Source organism: Hesperophylax consimilis, chromosome 28 (genome assembly GCF_061612785.1).
Source record: "Hesperophylax consimilis isolate HC1 chromosome 28, BYU_Hcon_1.0, whole genome shotgun sequence".
Classification (NCBI taxonomy): Eukaryota; Metazoa; Arthropoda; class Insecta; order Trichoptera; family Limnephilidae; genus Hesperophylax; species Hesperophylax consimilis.
Window position 1 is genome coordinate 6,402,379 of NC_142863.1, and position 18,682 is coordinate 6,421,060.

An 18,682-nucleotide genomic window follows, 5' to 3' on the forward strand; every position below is an offset into this window, starting at 1 on the left:
TCATCTCTTGAACACAGGCAAACTTATATTAAATATGTCGATATTTGAGGTGAATTTATTTCCAAGTGTCTGAAAGTGAGAAATAGGTGCATATATGTTATAGTTGGTACTAAAGTTATTGTTGCAGAATAATATATTTTGCCTAGTTGCTCGAGTAGGTACTATGAAATCTATGAGTTGTAGGAGTTCACAACAGTCTAGTTTGGAGTTAATAATCTTAAATAAATAAGTTAGGTCATTTATTTCTGTTCTGTTTTCTAGGGAATGTATTTTAAGTGTATTTAGTAAGAATGTATAGTTTATATGTTAAATAGGTATGTGTAATTTGAAGTTAATGAATCGTAAAAATTTGTGCTGCACACATTCAATATTTTTTATATGAATCTGATAGTATGGGGACCACACCATTGAACAATAAACAGTGTTTATCTCAAGTGACCTCTAGATAAGTATTGTCCTGTTTATTAAATGTCTGTACAGAATATAAATAAATCACTATATATGTACATTCTGACACAGCATCACTTTCATTTGTCAAACGCATTGTACATATAGTTTTTTGTTAGTGATCGACGAACCGGTGGCTGCAATCTGTTAGCCATAAGTTAACCTTAGTTCTTCTAAACTCTGCAACAGATTTTGTTAGGATTTTCAATATCATTTATAGAATTATTTCTGGAAGGTTTACATATATAATACATGGATATTATATTTATGGAAAGTAGAGAAAGGTTGAGCAACGCCAAGTATATATCCATTATATTTTATATACTAGCTGACATGTACCTGGTGTTGCTAGGGGTTATCCTTAGGCGATAGACATATACATCCGCGGACCTTTCTGAAGGCCTTACCAAGTATAAGATATACAATTCCGTAGAACATTATTTTGATGTATCTCATAAAGTTTAGCCAGCGTTAGACTACAGATCGCAAATGAACAAACAACTGTTCGCAATGACCAAGTGCTCTTAATTCATTCGACGTGATCTGTTGTTTGTACGTTAGCGATCTGCAGTCGTGCTCGGGAACGGTGACAAGTTATCGACATTATCGATAAATCCTTTATCGATCGACCGTGTTAGATACCTAGGTCTAACATAATTTCCAGACAGTGTTATTAGATGCAATTGATTCATCAAACTGACATCAATAATTTATTCAATTGGAATTTTGAGCTTAAAATTTATATTGTTAGAGTAAACTTTATAAATGGCGGACCAAATAGGCGAATTATATTGAGGGGAACAAATAGCATATCAATGGAAGGTGTGCTTGTTACTTTACTTTAGTTGAAGTTGAACATTGAATTATCAGATGTTTGTAAAGTTTTGTATGTTTGCAGTCTTCCCCATCTCCAGCCGCCCTGCACCCTCCCCGCCTTTCCTAAAAATGGGAGATACGACATCACTGGTACCAACTCGAGCGGAACGATAGGAGAGCAGATTGAATCCTATTCCATACTGACATACTCCTGCGATCAAGGATTTCAGTTGTCCACAAACATATCCATTTGTCTTGGAGGTACTTGGACCTTGAAACCTCAATGCATTCCGTAAGTTTTAATATTTTTAAATTTTATTAAAATTAACTTAGCTTAACACAACATAGTAATGATGTTTTATTACAATGATTTTTCACAAAAACGGCGCTCTACAAATTATCCAATTATTATTATTATTAACTAGCTGCACCCTGCTATGCGTTACTGTGCCTCAGTCTGTCTGTGCAGTTAGAAAACAATAGCGCATGTTGATTTTACGTCCAACAGATGGCGCTGTTTTTATATAAAAATACACGCTTATACGAATGCAACTTGTGTCAAAATTTCAAAGCAATCGGTTAAGAGCTTTTGGAGATTTAAGGTTTTGAAAAAACAAACATTTACATTTTCTGAATTTTTAACAAATCAGTTCCAATTTTGAAAATGACAATTAAAATAAATTTCTTTTAAAATATTATATTAAAATACCGTAAATTGGGCAAGAAAAGAACAAAATTTCCAAACACAAGTCATTACATCGCGCTACCATGATGAACACATTTAAAGTATTTTGGAAGTCTTGTCCTATGAGAGAACGCACTTTTCTTATTTTTTTCAAAATTGGTGTAAACAAGTTCGGTGCAATTTTTTACAACTCCACGATTTTCAAAACACAAATTATGTACTAAATCTATAAACTGTTAAACTGGTAAACTGAATATAAAACAATATTAGTAAAACTTGTAACAGTAACATAAAATAATATAGAAAATAAAGAAATACTGCATGTAAGACAAATCACTAAAACTAAATTACCAACGCTACTATAATTTGTAAGATTCAACAAAGTGCTGGTATAGATTACTCTTAATTCCATAAACGGAGTTAGTATTTATTACTTATTGACTAGATCGTGCATCCTATTGGTTAGTGAGTTTGTCCGATAATTTTTTTTATTTAATATATATAAGTGGGTACAGGATATAATATGAGTACATAAAAAATATATTTACATTACAAAATATATTTATGTTCGCAATCTCACCAATGAAGAAACTAGTTATTGTGCTTGGTGAGAGAGTTAAACTAATTATAAGAAAAATAGAATATCATTATGCTATAAGTAAGTATATATATATATGATATGAACAATATATAAAGAGACAAAGTCTAAATACAGTGGAGATTAGTATAGACTGATAATAAATATCAATGAAGGGAAAAACAGGCAATAATTTAGTTAATTATTTCTGAAAGAGTAACTTCAGTTTTAGTTTAAGTATGTTAATATCCTTTAATTTCTTTATTTCAATCGGAAGGTTGTTGAAATACTTTATTCCTAAATATTTATAGTTATTTTGCATTTGTTTGGTATTACATTTTGGAATTTTGATATTGTATTGATATCTTTTAGATAAGTGGGTTTCAAATTTTTTGATTATATTATCTTCATAAATTTGGATAATTGCATTTTTCTTCTACTCGGGGCACCCCGAAATCTGTAAATAGCGTTTCTGTTGGATACGTGGAGGGTTTCTTGAGGATTACTTTGAGGATTAGCTTCTGGACCACTTTTATCAGGGTTAGAATCTTATTGTATGACCCCCCCCCCCATCCAATAATTCCGTATTGAATTAACGACTGGATTAGTGTGTGGAAGAAGTTATGCGGCTTGGGATAGCCACGGATACTTACCTGTAGTAGCGGGGCTATCGACTCGGAGAAGTAAAAGAAATTTCCACGTTTAATTATTTATTTAATGAAGGTACGTTTAACATTTGTAAGCAAAGTGTTAATCCTAAGACGCTCGAAAACAGAGTGGCGCTGCGGTCGCCGGCGTGTCCGCTGGAACGTTCGGCGACCCGAGCGGCCGGTGTTGCAATTACATAAGTGTGACCATCTTAATATTAACAATATTGGTGGTGCTTTCTTATATCCCGACAGCCTCCCCTCCAGTGTCCACGACATGCTAAAGGAGTTGGGATATAAGAAGCAACATATTGGTCAGCAAGAGAACTTAATTCTAATACAGTATTTACTAGTTAAGATTACTTATAATAACTATAGGTGTTATTGCTAAGTTTTTAATTACAATGAGTGTTTGCAGTCTTAATTTATTTACAAAGTAACTTAAAACTAAAAGTTTGCTAATATACCGCGTTTGCGGTGTCAGGTGCATCGACGAACTAGTTGTTCGGAGCATTGTTTATTACTTTGTAGTGCATGGAAATCCAAGTTTGATTCCAGTTTGTGGTTTCACTGTATAAATCGTGAAATTTGCAAGTAGAACTATGTTCAGTGTAACTGCTTGATTTTTATGCAGAGTGCGTACAATGTAGCGCGGGTCATTAAATTATTATATAAAAATATTTGTTTGACCAACAATATATGTCAAGAGAACTATAACTAGAGTATAGAGTAACATAAGCATAAATAATACAGTTGTCTTAATTAAAGAAGTACATGTTTAAGGTAACCTTAGTAAGGTGTTCATTATGGTATTAGAAATCTAATATGTTACGCTAATCTGTAGCGGTGAATTGATAATTTTACATTAACTATGCAACACGTCTGTCATCAGTATGTAAATATGTGTTTTTTGAAGACAAAAAGTCGAATAACCATGTTTATTTACATACGTATGAACAAAGTGGGTTAATGTTCCTTAGTTAGGAAAGTAATACATCATCAGCTGTTTACTGTTATTGCATGAGAAAAAAATAATAATAAAACATTAAATAACAGAAGTTTTCGATAATATGGTTGCAAAAAAAATAAATGAACTATGCTCATTATATTGGTAGTCGATCACACTTGTGATGACGGTTGATGCAATTAATCGCGTAGCAATGCATATATAAATGCTATTAAGCGGTGAAAAGTTTTCACTAATATGCTTGCAAAAAAATAAATGAACTATGCTCATTATTATTGGTAGTCGATCACACTTGTGATGACGGTTGATGCTAATAATTGAGTAGCAATGCATATATAAATGCTATTAAGCGGTGAAAAGTTTTCACTAATATGCTTGCAAAAAAATAAATGAACTATGCTCATTATTATTGGTAGTCGATCACACTTGTGATGACGGTTGATGCTAATAATTGAGTAGCAATGCATATATAAATGCTATTAAGCGGTGAAAAGTTTTCACTAATATGCTTGCAAAAAAATAAATGAACTATGCTCATTATTATTGGTAGTCGATCACACTTGTGATGACGGTTGATGCTAATAATTGAGTAGCAATGCATATATAAATGCTATTAAGCGGTGAAAAGTTTTCACTAATATGCTTGCAAAAAAATAAATGAACTATGCTCATTATTATTGGTAGTCGATCACACTTGTGATGACGGTTGATGCTAATAATTGAGTAGCAATGCATATATAAATGCTATTAAGTGGTGAAAAGTTTTCATCCGAGCATAGAGTTATTGTATAATTGTTATACGTTTTAAGGTGCATGAGTTATGCAGTTTACAAGATGATTTGTGTTCATCGTAATGAAAATGTTTCACACTCGTGAATACATAATAAATTATAATTATAATTATTTGATAACAAACAATACTAAAGTCAAATTTCCATCAAAAATATGTAAATTTAATATTGTTTGGTTTGCCGTTTTTTAAGAAAAATATGTATTTCAAGAATAAGGTTTGTAAGAGAAAGCTAGGCGGAATTTGGTAATTAATTTCTATCATGAGTTGTAGAAAAAAATGAAATGCCAATAGAAGTGTCTTTTTGTGCGTATTCCGATCCAAATCGTTTTGGAGAATGTACTTGCCGACCTGAGCGAGTTGTTTTCTTGGTTCCAGGTGTGATAGCGGCAGGTGTGTCCATAGTGAGGTGACAAATGTTTTGTCGTCGCGCTCTTCTGCCTTGTGAGGACCTTCATTGCCAGTTTAGGTCTCTACTTGCCATAAGAGAGGTTTTCAACTTGGCCATTAGCTTGAAGGTGATATGCGGTAGTCGTGATGAGAGATGATGTGTGACAGATATTGAATTCCCCGGATGCGTGCGGTGGTTTGCTGGTCGTGCGTGAGTCAGTGAGTCGACGTCGGACGCTGTTGACCGGACTCGGTGATGGTCAGGCGCTGGGGAAGAACATGGTTCTTCACTCCGGTGCTGACAGGATGCCGAAGGTACAGTTGACCTTGTAGGCGGTTGGGCGGGTGCTGTTTAGACCAGTGAGGATGTCGCGTATCCTCGTGGTGGTCGTGGTGCTTGGATGAAGCGCTGGTCCGATTGCAGGAGCCAGGGCGTTCAGGTCCGATGTAGCGCTGGTCCGGGGCGGTTGCCAGGGCGCTACAGTGTTGTCCCGATGAGTCCATTAGCAGAGCTGGGAATATCGTCCTTCGCGCGGTAAAGCTGCGCGGGTTGTTGCTTGCGTTTCTCTCAAATTGTTGAAGGCTGGTTGACGGCTGATTTGGTCGATGAAGATGCGCGAGTTATTGCTTGCGTTTCTCAAATTGTTGACGGCTGTGTGATTTGGTCGGTGAAGATGCGGAGGTTATTACTTGCTTTTCTCTTAAATTGTTGACGGCTGATTGTTGATTGATTTGAGTTGTTGTTTGAAGGGTAAGCTTTTTATTTGTTTTGTAGAAAAAAATATTTGATGTACGTCTGACGTTGATCTGCCTGATTTTCCCTCTCGATTCCAATTGGGAGATGAGTTGCGTGAACCGGGTCATGAGTGGTTCATTTCTCGCCATGCGTAGCTGTGAAACTTCCTGCGAAAGTGCGGCGTTTTGTTGTTGAAGTTGTAGCAGTCAGGAAAGTTCATCTGTATATGAAGAAGTTTTGTTTTTCAGATGTGGAAGGTTTCATGCGGCTTGTGACGAGAGGTGTTTGCTTTATTGTTGTCATCAACAGCGCTGCAGTCGGTAGATTGGTACACATCTAAGATTTTGTCTGCAGCTGTGGCAAGTTGATTGATGTCGTTGTCCGGAAGAGCTGAAAGGATTGCTTGCACATGTTGAGGTAGGCGTTGTAACCATAAGGTGCGTACTATTGCGCTGTCTGCCAAGGTAGGTCCTGCGAGTTCAAGCATGTGACGTAATAGGCCGGTAGGCTTCCTGTCTTCCAGTTGAATGCCGGTCAGTAATCTAGTGAGGCGTTTTTCAGCAGAGTCTTGAAGTCGATCTATAAGTGCTGCTTTCAGATTGATGTATTTTTCTGAGGTAGGTGGTTGCATCACTACGTCGCTCACGCATTGTAGTGTTTGTGTGTCCAACGCTGCGATGATGATATTATATTTGGTGAAATCATCCTTGATACGCGAGTTGATGAACTGTGCTTCAGCTTGCACAAACCATAGTGAGATGTTTTCTCTCCAGCACGGTGGTAGTCTAACCGAGACATAATTAATCGTTGTTGCGGAGCTTGAATTGTCGATATGTTCCATGTTGGTGCGAATATTTTTAGCTGCCTGATCTTGATGTTCACTTGATGATGTGCTTGACGTATAGTTGTTCTTTTCCGAGGTCATTTCAACATAAATCGGAATAGCACTGAAGACAATAGTATGGCAAATCCTACAGGTTATAAAAATTTAGAATAATGCTAGAAATTAAAAAAAAAAAAAAAATAGATTGCCGACATCTATGTGAGTATTCTTCAAGTTTTGCCCAAAAAAAAATATTCTAGACGCAAACCTTTTTCGTAAAATGCGAAATGAATTTAAATAAATTTAAATAAATTTTACATGAGATTAATATTGTTGTTTGTGAACATAGAATGTAACATTATTGTACACTTTTGTTACAAGAATTGCAAATACCATGTGACATATTATTTTTCAGCATCTCAAGCAAGAATTTGATTTCTATGTGACAATACGTTACGCTAAATTTCAATCGAAATTTGTGTGAGAAATTAATGTTTTGTAAGAATATTTGAACACAGATAATGACAAAAAATGTGAAATTTACGTGGCGGGATCATGGATGTTGACGATGGATGGAAACGTTGATCAGGTTTCCGAGGTCGTCCGTTGCAGGTTGGATCTGGGCTGGAGACGGCTGGTAGATCGATGATGTGGAAGACCAGTTGTGGAAGAGGTTACCCGTTGTGGACAGATTGTGGAAGATGTAGTTTGAGATCTCCTCGTAGGCCAGATGTGGAAGATCTCGGCTCATGAATGATGATGTGAAAGGTGTGGAAGTTTCCACAAGTTGCGTCAGTTTTAGCTGAAATAGAGGGTAACACGCCTTTAGTTCAAATTACGAAAATGTCACAGTTTACAACAGAAGAAGGGCTTGTTGTTCGATTTATTTTATTTTTATACGCCGTGGATATACAGACGTAGAATGAATTCAGTGGGTATTCAGAATTGTAAAGCGGGTAATTGCAGAGCTACCCGTGGTGCAAACACATATGATTGAATATAATTTCTACAAAAAAATACTGGGATTTATTAAATTTTTACTAGAATTTAAATGTTTTAAATTAAAAATGAAAAGGTGCTTACCAAATTTGTCCCAGGACTCTGTTTTCGAGGTCATTCGCGTCGAACTAACACGTGTTTCGCGAAATTGAAAATGGCGAATGAATTTACAAAAGTTACGATTCAAAGTCGGAAGTCACCAGTTGTGGAAGAAGTTATGCGGCTTGGGATAGCCACGGATACTTACCTGTAGTAGCGGGGCTATCGACTCGGAGAAGTAAAAGAAATTTCCACGTTTAATTATTTATTTAATGAAGGTACGTTTAACATTTGTAAGCAAAGTGTTAATCCTAAGACGCTCGAAAACAGAGTGGCGCTGCGGTCGCCGGCGTGTCCGCTGGAACGTTCGGCGACCCGAGCGGCCGGTGTTGCAATTACATAAGTGTGACCATCTTAATATTAACAATATTGGTGGTGCTTTCTTATATCCCGACAAGTGCGTAGTATACTCTTTTTAGGTTATTTCTTTTTTAAATATTTCTTAATCTTATGAATATGTATACACACTTTCTGATACGCTTAACCAATTCACAGATATGTCTTTTCCACTTCATATGTTGTTCTATTCAGAAATTAAATATCACTCCGAGATATTTAAATTCTGATACTGAGTTAGATACAATAATTGGTTTTATACGAATTGCAGAAGAATGTTACATTTTGTCTTGTGTTCCTATTAATTAATTTTGGATTTTTACAGCATCAAAGAAACTCGTTGTGAGTTACCACCGCAACCAGCGCACGGTGCCTACCAAATCAGCCCACTCGGTCAGTTTAATGTGATGACGCCAGGCCAACTCGTCAGTCAATATACCATCTTGGAGTACACATGCGATTATGGCTACGAACCCTCGATACTTATAACCATGTGTGTAGAAAATAACAAATGGTCTGCTTTGCCAGTTTGCGAACGTAAGTATCTTTTAATCTGTTTGTTGAATCCGCCACTCCCTGACGTCAAATTTTTAAGACATATACATTTTATTGAAAGCTTAAAATTCTTTTTGAATATATTAACGATAACCCACTTACTGATAAACGTGTTTTAAATTTTACACAACTGATAAACAACCATTTTCCATATATTAACGTTTTTTTAAACATTGTGTAAAATTTAGAACACATTTATTAGTAATGCTCTTGGAATAAAAAATAAATAAAAAATCAACCCGTTAAAGAACAATTTTTTTTTTTCTCTAATATATCTGTTTTTATAGATGTTTTTTTTTTATCTTTTGGTTTAACTGAGGATTGAACCTTCCTCCCCAGGACAGGAAACAACCGCGTTAACAACTGAGCTAAATAACGATCGGGTACGATATTAACTGATGTAATCTCATCCAATTTCAGGGAAATGCGTATGTGTCTGCGAGTGTATGCGTGATTGCCACCAAAAGTTGATAGAATGCATTGTCATTGACAACAAGTCTGCCGAGTTTCAGCTCGATCGGATGTCGTGAAGTTGGTTAATTTCCACTTCTAAAGATTTGAATTCATTCATAACTGAAAACAAAAGTGAAATTTAAATAGACAGTAGCGACTTTTAATTGAGAATTTCGGATTAATAACTTGCAAAGGGAATTGGCTGCTTTATACCTCATTGTAGCATAAAACAAAGACTCTACCCAATGTAAACATTTCACTGGCACTGCGAGACTGCGGTGACAGAAAAGTTTGTCAATAGCTTTCACCTTGGGATGCGTGTATGCACGTAGCTGAATGCACCAGGCCGGCCTTGAACCAAACGTCGGCTGGCGCGAGTCAAATTTTAGCACCCGAAGTCAAAACCAGTAGACGCATAGGTAGGTGATCACTGTAATCAATAATTGTCAGATGAAATAGACTGGATGTAAATGAGAAGAAAAGATAAATCGATCAAGGACATTCGAGGAGAGAGGAAAGGAAGCCTTTACCTGGTGATGATGTTGGTTTATGGGTGTAGCGGTGTGGTGAAGAAAGAGTGATGCGCGACGCTGGGGGAACCGGCCATCGGAGTCGGACTTCTTGAGTGGAATGATGTCGGCTCGAACTTGTTGAATAGAATGATCGTGTACTTAGGTCCTTCACTGCTAATATAGGTGCTGATTCCTTTGTTCTCGTCTGCCGCGGGTTGGAGTAGCGTCTGGTCGTCGAACCCGCAGGATCGCTGACTCGGTTCATTGTATGAACATTTGCATCACCCTGTATGCAAACATTCTCTTATCAGCAGTTTACGTATCGCGGTACCGATATTTCAATTGAAGTTTCGTAAGTCTGATTGTTGATTCAGCTTTTTTCCGCTACACCTCATACAATCATCATTAATGATGGATTTTCACAACACAACTTGAGGATGATATTTATACTATTTAATGGACTTTTCACTAGATTTTTTTTTTTGATAACTACGACGAAAATTCGAATTAAGGCGAAGCTTAATGCATAATCACTATTTTCGATTAATCTTTACAACGAATTGGTTTACATTATGACTACCAAAAAATATGATTTAGATAAATTTAAGGTTTTCCTATCGTTTCCCTTGAGTAGAATACAAATTTAAAAAAATATTACTCAATAAAAAACATAAATGTAAACTACTAAAAAATTTATTTTTCAATATAAATGTATGAACGCATAAAAGTAACAACTTTAAAAAAATACAATATTATAGCTAAGATTATCTGTGACAGTTTCCCTTGATTAACTTATTTGCTTATAAAATTATTTACAAAATAAATAAAAAAATCACTTTTGTGCTTGAAATAGAGCGTTTCTAGACTCCGTTTGTCAAGCGATTTTAATGACTATTACCTGTATTTGTGACGATATAAGGCATACCAAGAATATACACATTTTTGGCTCGTAGCTTCCTCTTAATAATAAATGAAAAACACATTTGCTTTTACGTTTTAAAAAATCGTTTACCTCTTTCTTTAGTTTTTGTTTCTTCTAATGTAAGACTTTTAGAAAAGGAAAGGAATAAAAGAAAATGATAATTTGAGGAGGACATTGGGATGTGGAATAATCACAAAACTGTTTCAATATCAAACAATTTTACTATTGTGCAGCGCCTATTTTTTTTTAAATAATCTCTTGTGCGATGTGTTAGGACCGTTAGGTATTAGGTATTATCAGCGCCTTGACGCCGTGTGGACTTCTCCAATTGTTCCCGCATAGGGTCAGCCCTGCCACGCATCCAATCTTATAATAAAATAATAATGGATGCCAATGTATTCATGTATTTTTTCTGTTCTAATTTTTTCTTTAATTATTGCAGCTACGAAATTCCCTCCTACTACGGAAAAGTAAGCACATACATGTATTTTCCATTATTATTATTATCATTTAATCATAATCTTTATGCAGAAAATGTGTTGGTTTCTATTCACAGGTTTTGATTTATTAAATAAGTGAAAATATATAATAATCACAGACATATGAATATATAGACTAGAAATTAAAGATGAGGGGTAAAATCAACTGTTGAAGAACGAAGGCGGTAAAGCTGACTGTGATTCGTCAATAAATCAATCTGACAGTATATAGGCATCTCGCATTATAATATCACCATTTAGTTCTTAAAAGTAAAATCTGCTTTTGAATGAATAGACATTTTTACATAGGAGCGCAAATTACTCGCCACGTTATGAACTAATTTGCGAAGTCCAAATTCGGCAAAATAAATTTCTTCTATTTTCAGAGTCGAATATTTCGTTTACGTATTTAGTTAAGACACTTTTATAAATGTTCATAATTTACTTCCCAGCAACCAACCAGCTTTGTGTTCAGACGTATCTCGATGTGATAGTATGTGTTTCTACAACTGATCCATATTATACGATGTGAATATGCTTAAAATAAAGTAAAATAATGCTTATATATGGAATGTAATACGACAATTGGGTTTATTCTCTTTTTCACATCTATTTTTACAAGTTTTCATACCACAAGCCACCATTTTGCCGTGTTATTTCGTAAAATGAACCGATGATGCCTCGACCATAGTTCGCACAAGAATGATGACGTCACGTTTTCTAAATTCACTTGAGGCCATACGCGAGCACAGCCGGCTCCAATGGAACCGGTATGGGGAGTGAGGAATAATACGCTTTTAATCACTTAGGGCAGGTCTACTAATATTCATATGTCTATGATAATAATAGTAATAATCTTTGATCCGAATTCAATTAAAAAACTAATTTTTCATAAAATATGTGTTTTCAGTGCTGGATGCGCACTTCCTGCCAAACCAGATCACGGAATTTATGTGGTGGAGAACTACAATTGGCCTCTGAACCCCGGAGATCTGATGCAGCCATACACGGTGCTAAATTACTACTGCGAGGACAACTACGAGCCCTCTAATTTTCTGAATGTGTGCAAGGGGAACAAATCCTGGTCCTTTGATGTCACATGCAAAAGTTAGTTAACGTTTTCTTATTTTTTTAACCCAGTTAATAAGTTAGTTTAATGTGAAGTCCTGACCTTCACCAGCACGTTTAATCTCACCTACCACATGAACCCTATGCTAGGTCATAATCTCAAACTTCTCTTGGGATCTTGGATCAATGTATGAAAATAAGCTGACATTTCATATTCATATCGAAGGGGTATGCAAGTCGGCTTTAAAAATATTAGGGTTTGGTCTCCTAACCATCGGAATTTTTCGAGATATGCGTACTATGATATTTTATACTTCTCCTTGGTCCGCAGTAGGCTGGAGAGTGGTTCAGCTATCTGGAATCCTCATGAGGTGGGATGCTCCCTCATGTTTCAAACAAACTTTCTTGTGGACATGTTCGTACACTCCTTGCATCTCAGAAGTATGCCGCTATTTTGGAGCACACGAGTCTCTATATTCCTTACGACTGTCTTAGACAGCTTTCTGCCTGAAGGACCAGCCTTTCAATGGTTCTTCCGCTACAGAGGAGTAAATTGTCCCGTTACCAAATCACTTTCTATATCAATATATTTTACATCAGCGAGGATGGATTCGAAAGGCAAATTCTGTTGTTTCTTGAAAGAGCAATTGACTTTAAACACTTTATCATATTTATTTTGAAGTAATTCCAAAATTTGTCTGGAATCGAATTTTTTAATTGAAAAGTTTAACATTATATTGTTTTAAATTTATCATTCTTTCTAGGTTAGCGATCATCGGGGCAAACTTCGCCCTGCAACCAGAACACCTCTACAGAGGTTTTCACCAATTAAATTTATCTATTTCCTTTCAGAGAGCTGCGAGATGATGAACTCAAACAGCGTGAACTTCATTTGCCTGTCGAGAAACCATAAACGGGTGGCTTGCAACCAATTCGTACCTCACAACTCCACCGTGCACCCCTTCTGTCGCACTGGGTACTCGCCCGTCGGTGAACTGGACATTCTGCGCTGCGACGACGGCAAATGGGATAAGAAAATGCCTGAGTGCCAGCAATGTAAATACAATGCATCAATTTAATTTTCTGCCAAACACTTTGATTGACCAGTAGCCATCACCATATTACCCAGGTTTGAGTTCTCAGTTTGTCCAAAGTATCATAGGATACATTGTACGGAGGCAGTTGATAGTCTATTTTATTCCCCTCACACTTGAAGAGCGGTAATTGTTTATTTATATGCGCCATGTGTTGTATTAATATTAACCTTCCAGCGGGCGCGTTGAGAAATTTCCATGGAGCGGGCGCTTGTCGTAAATTTTACGTCATCGAGTTTTCTCCGTGTAAGTGGTGTTTTCTTACACAAATGTTAGGGAATTTTTTTAAGGATATGAATAATGATAATAGGCAGTAATTATTTGACTTTCTTAAAAAAAAACGAAGCAACACTCTAAACATGTTAATATTTCAAAACAAAATATTTTATCGACCTATTTAGTCAGAATCAATATTCTCATCCTTACAATTGTTACAAACCACCTCAACTGAAGAATGGTTCTTGCATGTAATGGACTGGCAACGGCAACACTTCATTGATGCTGAGGATCTTTTCTTATCCAGTGCACATAACCGACAAACACCGCATTTTGGAAAGCTTCTGTTATCGGTTCAACTGCCCGACCGTAATTCACTTTAAAAAAAACATTTATATCTTGCGGTAAATGTTTGACATTTGATTTGACTCTAGCATAGCTCGAAGCTCGATGCTGACGACTAAGTGGTAAGAGTGGGGGAAGCGATAAGGCGCGTCTGTCGTAAATTTTACTTTCATATTTTGAGTGACTCTCAGCATATTGTGTAACGTGTAATTCTCATGAAGTCTTTTATCATTTCAGATGGAGGCAAGAGGCCGTCCTCCTGGAATTTTGGAATCTTCCAGGAATCCGGTGGGAATGTCCTACCCATGTGTGTCTTTGTAGAAGGTCAAGTGACCATACGAGGTAAGAGCAACATAACCACACATATTTCACATTGCGTACATTCTTGCGACCAAACTATCAAGAAATACCGTATCCATCGATGACTGAAACAGATAAGCCAATGAAAACTGCCGAGTCCCAACTGAAACATTCCAACCATCTGAAGCCAGTGACACTATGGCATTCCCAATTGGGGTATGTTGTGAGGCTGAAGGTAGTGTGGAGGGGAATGAGATGAGGGAGAGTAAGGTGGGGAAACCTGTAGTACCTGAAAACTCAGATCTGGTCACCAAACTCAATCAATTTCAATTCTGAATGGTGTACACCAGGACGATACTGAAAATATCTTCCATTCTGGAACGTGTCGCAAATATATTATTTTAAATTAATAAATAATCTGAAATAACACAATCAAGTAAAATATGCTTACGTAAATGCTGGAATTTGAACACACTTTCTCCAGATTGCAAGTCGAGAGACTTACCCCTCTACCACGAAGGCCATTGAAACAATAATTACATGATTTCATAGCCATCAATTTATCTCAAAGGGGTTCCCATCCTTTTTGAGGTTGCGACCGACTGCCAATAAGAAACCTTAATAATATCCTCACTGATCTTCCATGCTGAGGATTTAATTTACATTTGATTAAAATTTAGTGGTATGGATAATATAAGGTAATTATAAATATATTGAATAGTGTTTTTTTTTTCTGAAATGATTAAAAATATATTAGAAGATGTTATTTTTGTTCAGTTGAATGGTTTCGGTCTCAGTCTGTAGTTGGTGTCAATATATTATCTACATATTTCTGACATACATGTTTTTTATCCAGTTTTTTATTTGAGATTTAAATGTAAACTATTGTTGTGAGTTTTACCATAGTATAGAAAGCTTTTTTGCCCAAATGGTGTGTTTGAAGTTCCTTGATGGATATGTTTTTGACCTTGAGATTAAGGACGGGTTGTTTCGGAGTATTTGAACAATTCATCAAATTTCAACGTTCATTTCTGGGATCTGTGAAAGTCCAATTCAAGTTCTGTTATTATATCATTATAGGCTAGTTGCTTCCCAAAACTGAAATAAAAACAGAACTTGAAAAAGTCTTTCACAGAACTTGAAAATGAACATTGAAATTTGATGAATTGTTCAAATACTCCAAAACAACCCGTCCTTAGTGTTTCTAATACATATATGTGTTAGTTGTTATTTCTTGTGTTTTGTATTTATGAATGTAAAGGAGTATTGTTTTAGAATAGAGTTGTTTAAGTAACATGATGTTAAGTTTGATGAAGATTTGGTCAGTGCTAGTTCTTACAAAGACTTTCAGAATAATTTTCACTATGGCTTTTTTAGAGCAAAGAATACAAATAAGTTCACGCAGATTTTCATTAATTCACCGTTAGCTAACAATGTTTAATAACTCTGTTACTTTGATCATTTAACCATTTCAGATTCATCATTTATCGCAAATCTAGCAAAACTAATTAATTACTAATTATTAACGGTATGGAGTGCTATTACCTAAGTGTTGTCCGTTAAAACGAGCTTGTTCGACATTATTATTTTTATTTGTAGTGCCTCAAACGATCGCCCAAACAAACAACCAGCAGAGACGACCCGCTAACTACTACACCTTCGATAACGGGAAATTCTACAAATTACCCAATGACCAACTAGCGCAAGCCATTTTTGATTCCTCAGCAGAGGTTTGTAATTTTTCACTTTAATGGATGTATCATCAATGACTCATCAGTAACAATGGTATTTAATAGATGTATCATCAGTGACTCATCAGTAACAATGGTATTTAATAGATGTATCATCAGTGACTCATCAGTAACAATGGTATTTAATAGATGTATCATCAGTGACTCATCAGTAACAATGGTATTTAATAGATGTATCATCAGTGACTCATAAGTAACAGTGGTATTTAACGTCTTCCACAAATGTACTTCCTGTCCAGCTCCAATCCTCTTCCTTGTTCCTACTCTGGGCACTGTTCGCTTCCACTGGGCCATGTTTGTTGCCCTGTCATCTGGAATTACTTGAAGAGACACTCAAGAACCATTTGCAACATTTTTAACAGAGCTAGTCTCAAACTAACTTCACTCCAACCAACATCACTTGTAGTTATTCATGTAATCATTGAAGTCAATATTATCTATTTTCAAATTAAAAATGTGTAACAGAAACGATTGAACCCAGGACCTCTGTCTTTTCTGGGGCATTGCTCTGACAACTGAGCTAATTCAACCATAACGAATATAATAATATTCGCACTGTTTTTGTGAAATATCACCTCACAATTTCTTATTACTAACTATAGACCAGTCAACCTATTATCAACATATGGCTAACAGATTGCATCGACCAGTTCGTCGATCACTAATACAAAATTATATGTACAATGAATGTGATGCTGCGTTAGAATGTACATATAGCATTTTTTTATTTTTATCCTGTATAGGCAGATAATATACAGAACCATACTAACCTGGGAGATCACTTGAGATTAACACTGTTTATATATTAGAGTAATTTAGATACAGTTTGCACGCACAGGACATTTCGGCTATGAACTACCGAAAGTGTCTTAATTTTCTTAACGCATTCGTTTGAGAGTGATTAATATTGTCTTCAATGATTAAATAACGCAATTTGAGGTTTACATGTCTGTACCTCAGAAGTCAAAGATTGGTTGACCAGTGTTTTGTGAAAATGAGTTATTAGGCCAGTGCAATTAGCGCCAAAAAGGGGGTCGCGATCGAAGTAATTCCGGTAGTCCCAATTTTTTTCATATGTTATATAAACTGATCCCCTGATATAAAATCTGAGTTTCCGACCTTGGCGCACCTGTGCTCGCGCCGCCATTTTGAAAAAACTGGCCGAAATCGGGCAAAAATCTAGTTTTTCCCAAATATCTCATTTTCAATGCAAATTTCGGCTAAAGTATATCAACAAGTATAATAGAACATAAAATAACCTACATTTTTTTCAAAAACAAATTTCTTCTATCTCTAATAGGTACCGAGGTAGAAAGTCGTAAAGGTGCGTATATTTTTGAAAAAACAAGTTTTTTGCGCGACTAGGTTTGGTTTTTTATAAATACCTCGTTTCCAGTGGAATTTCATGAAAATTTTATTGATACAAATTATGTAGAACATAAAATTTAAAAAAAAGCTGTTCAGTTTTTATGTTTATATAGTTTTTTTTACCGATATAAAGAATAAACAAATCTAGGTAGGTACGCACAGAAAATCTATCGCGGTTTATTATCACGTTATTAGATTTTTGTTTGCATTTTTAAATACATACATCTATAAATTTACTAGAGGGCACTTCGGTTCGGGGGGGGCTACCCCCCACCCTTCTACTCCTCCCCACCGGTTCCCTTCACAGACAGTTCCATCCTTCGTTGGACTGCTGGATTCGTTTATTCATTTGTGAGGGTATCGACTCATTCTGTGGGATTGAATCAGGAACGTCAGAGCAACATGTAGAGATGAGGCCTACAAAAATTAAGAGGGATGATCGAGACGTTCAAACTCTCATTGATTGGTTTGCTGGCAATGAACCATTTCATAAAACAAACGTGATTATGTCTATTAGCAGTGGCACAATCGGGGATAGCAAAGTCACTTGTCACATGGCTGAAAAGATGGGGAAATTAGCTATGTCTAAAGTTATCAACCAGAACTTTGGAAACCTACACTTAAAACGTAATGATGCGATAGTTTCTCTTGCGGCGGTGACCAGCAGTGTCAAAAATCAGGGTGTGACTATGGCAATAGATTCATTAATGCTATTCAATATGAACTCTCTCCTGTACCATTGTCTCTTTTCTCAGAGGAAGGCATGCGCAAAGGAACGAAGTCTATATTTTATTTATCATTTAACCCTCTACCAAATAATACAGAACTGGGAAGCAGTAAAATACACGTAATTGATGGAGGATATTTACTGCACAAAGTTGTATGGGGTCGTGCTCAACCTTTTTCAGTAATTTTTCATCAATATGTCAGGTATGTACAAAATCATTATGAATCCAATGCAGTAGTGGTATTCGACGGATACCCAGATTCTATGGAAAAGAAAAGCACTAAAGGGGTGAAAAGAGCACGGCGTGCCAGAGTTACAACTTCTACTGAAGTTTTGTTTTTTGAAAGCATGGACCCACAAGTGCCACAGGAAAAGTTTCTGGGAAATAAGATCCCTACTCAGAACCTCATTTGCACGATCCCACATAACGACAGTACAAGCTGAAGAGGATACTGACGTTCTCATAGTGAACACAGCAAATTCGTTGTCATCTCAACATGATGTAGTCATAATCGTTGGTCAGGATATTGATCTGCTAGTACTCCTCACAGCTCTCTCACCTCCCAACGTATATTACCAA

At 36.1% G+C, this 18,682-nt stretch overlaps 1 protein-coding gene across 1 annotated transcript in view; it reads left to right on the forward strand.

The window, feature by feature from the left end:
- Positions 1-18,682, forward strand: part of LOC149410085 (protein lev-9-like) — a 57,468-nt gene that overhangs the window by 35,416 nt on the left and 3,370 nt on the right. The window contains exons 4-10 of the mRNA XM_089648608.1: positions 1,346-1,555; positions 8,638-8,849; positions 11,197-11,224; positions 12,144-12,340; positions 13,154-13,357; positions 14,194-14,298; positions 15,856-15,986. Of these exons, the coding sequence (XP_089504734.1) occupies positions 1,346-1,555; positions 8,638-8,849; positions 11,197-11,224; positions 12,144-12,340; positions 13,154-13,357; positions 14,194-14,298; positions 15,856-15,986 (1,087 nt within the window). The remainder of the gene's footprint in view (positions 1-1,345; positions 1,556-8,637; positions 8,850-11,196; positions 11,225-12,143; positions 12,341-13,153; positions 13,358-14,193; positions 14,299-15,855; positions 15,987-18,682) is intronic.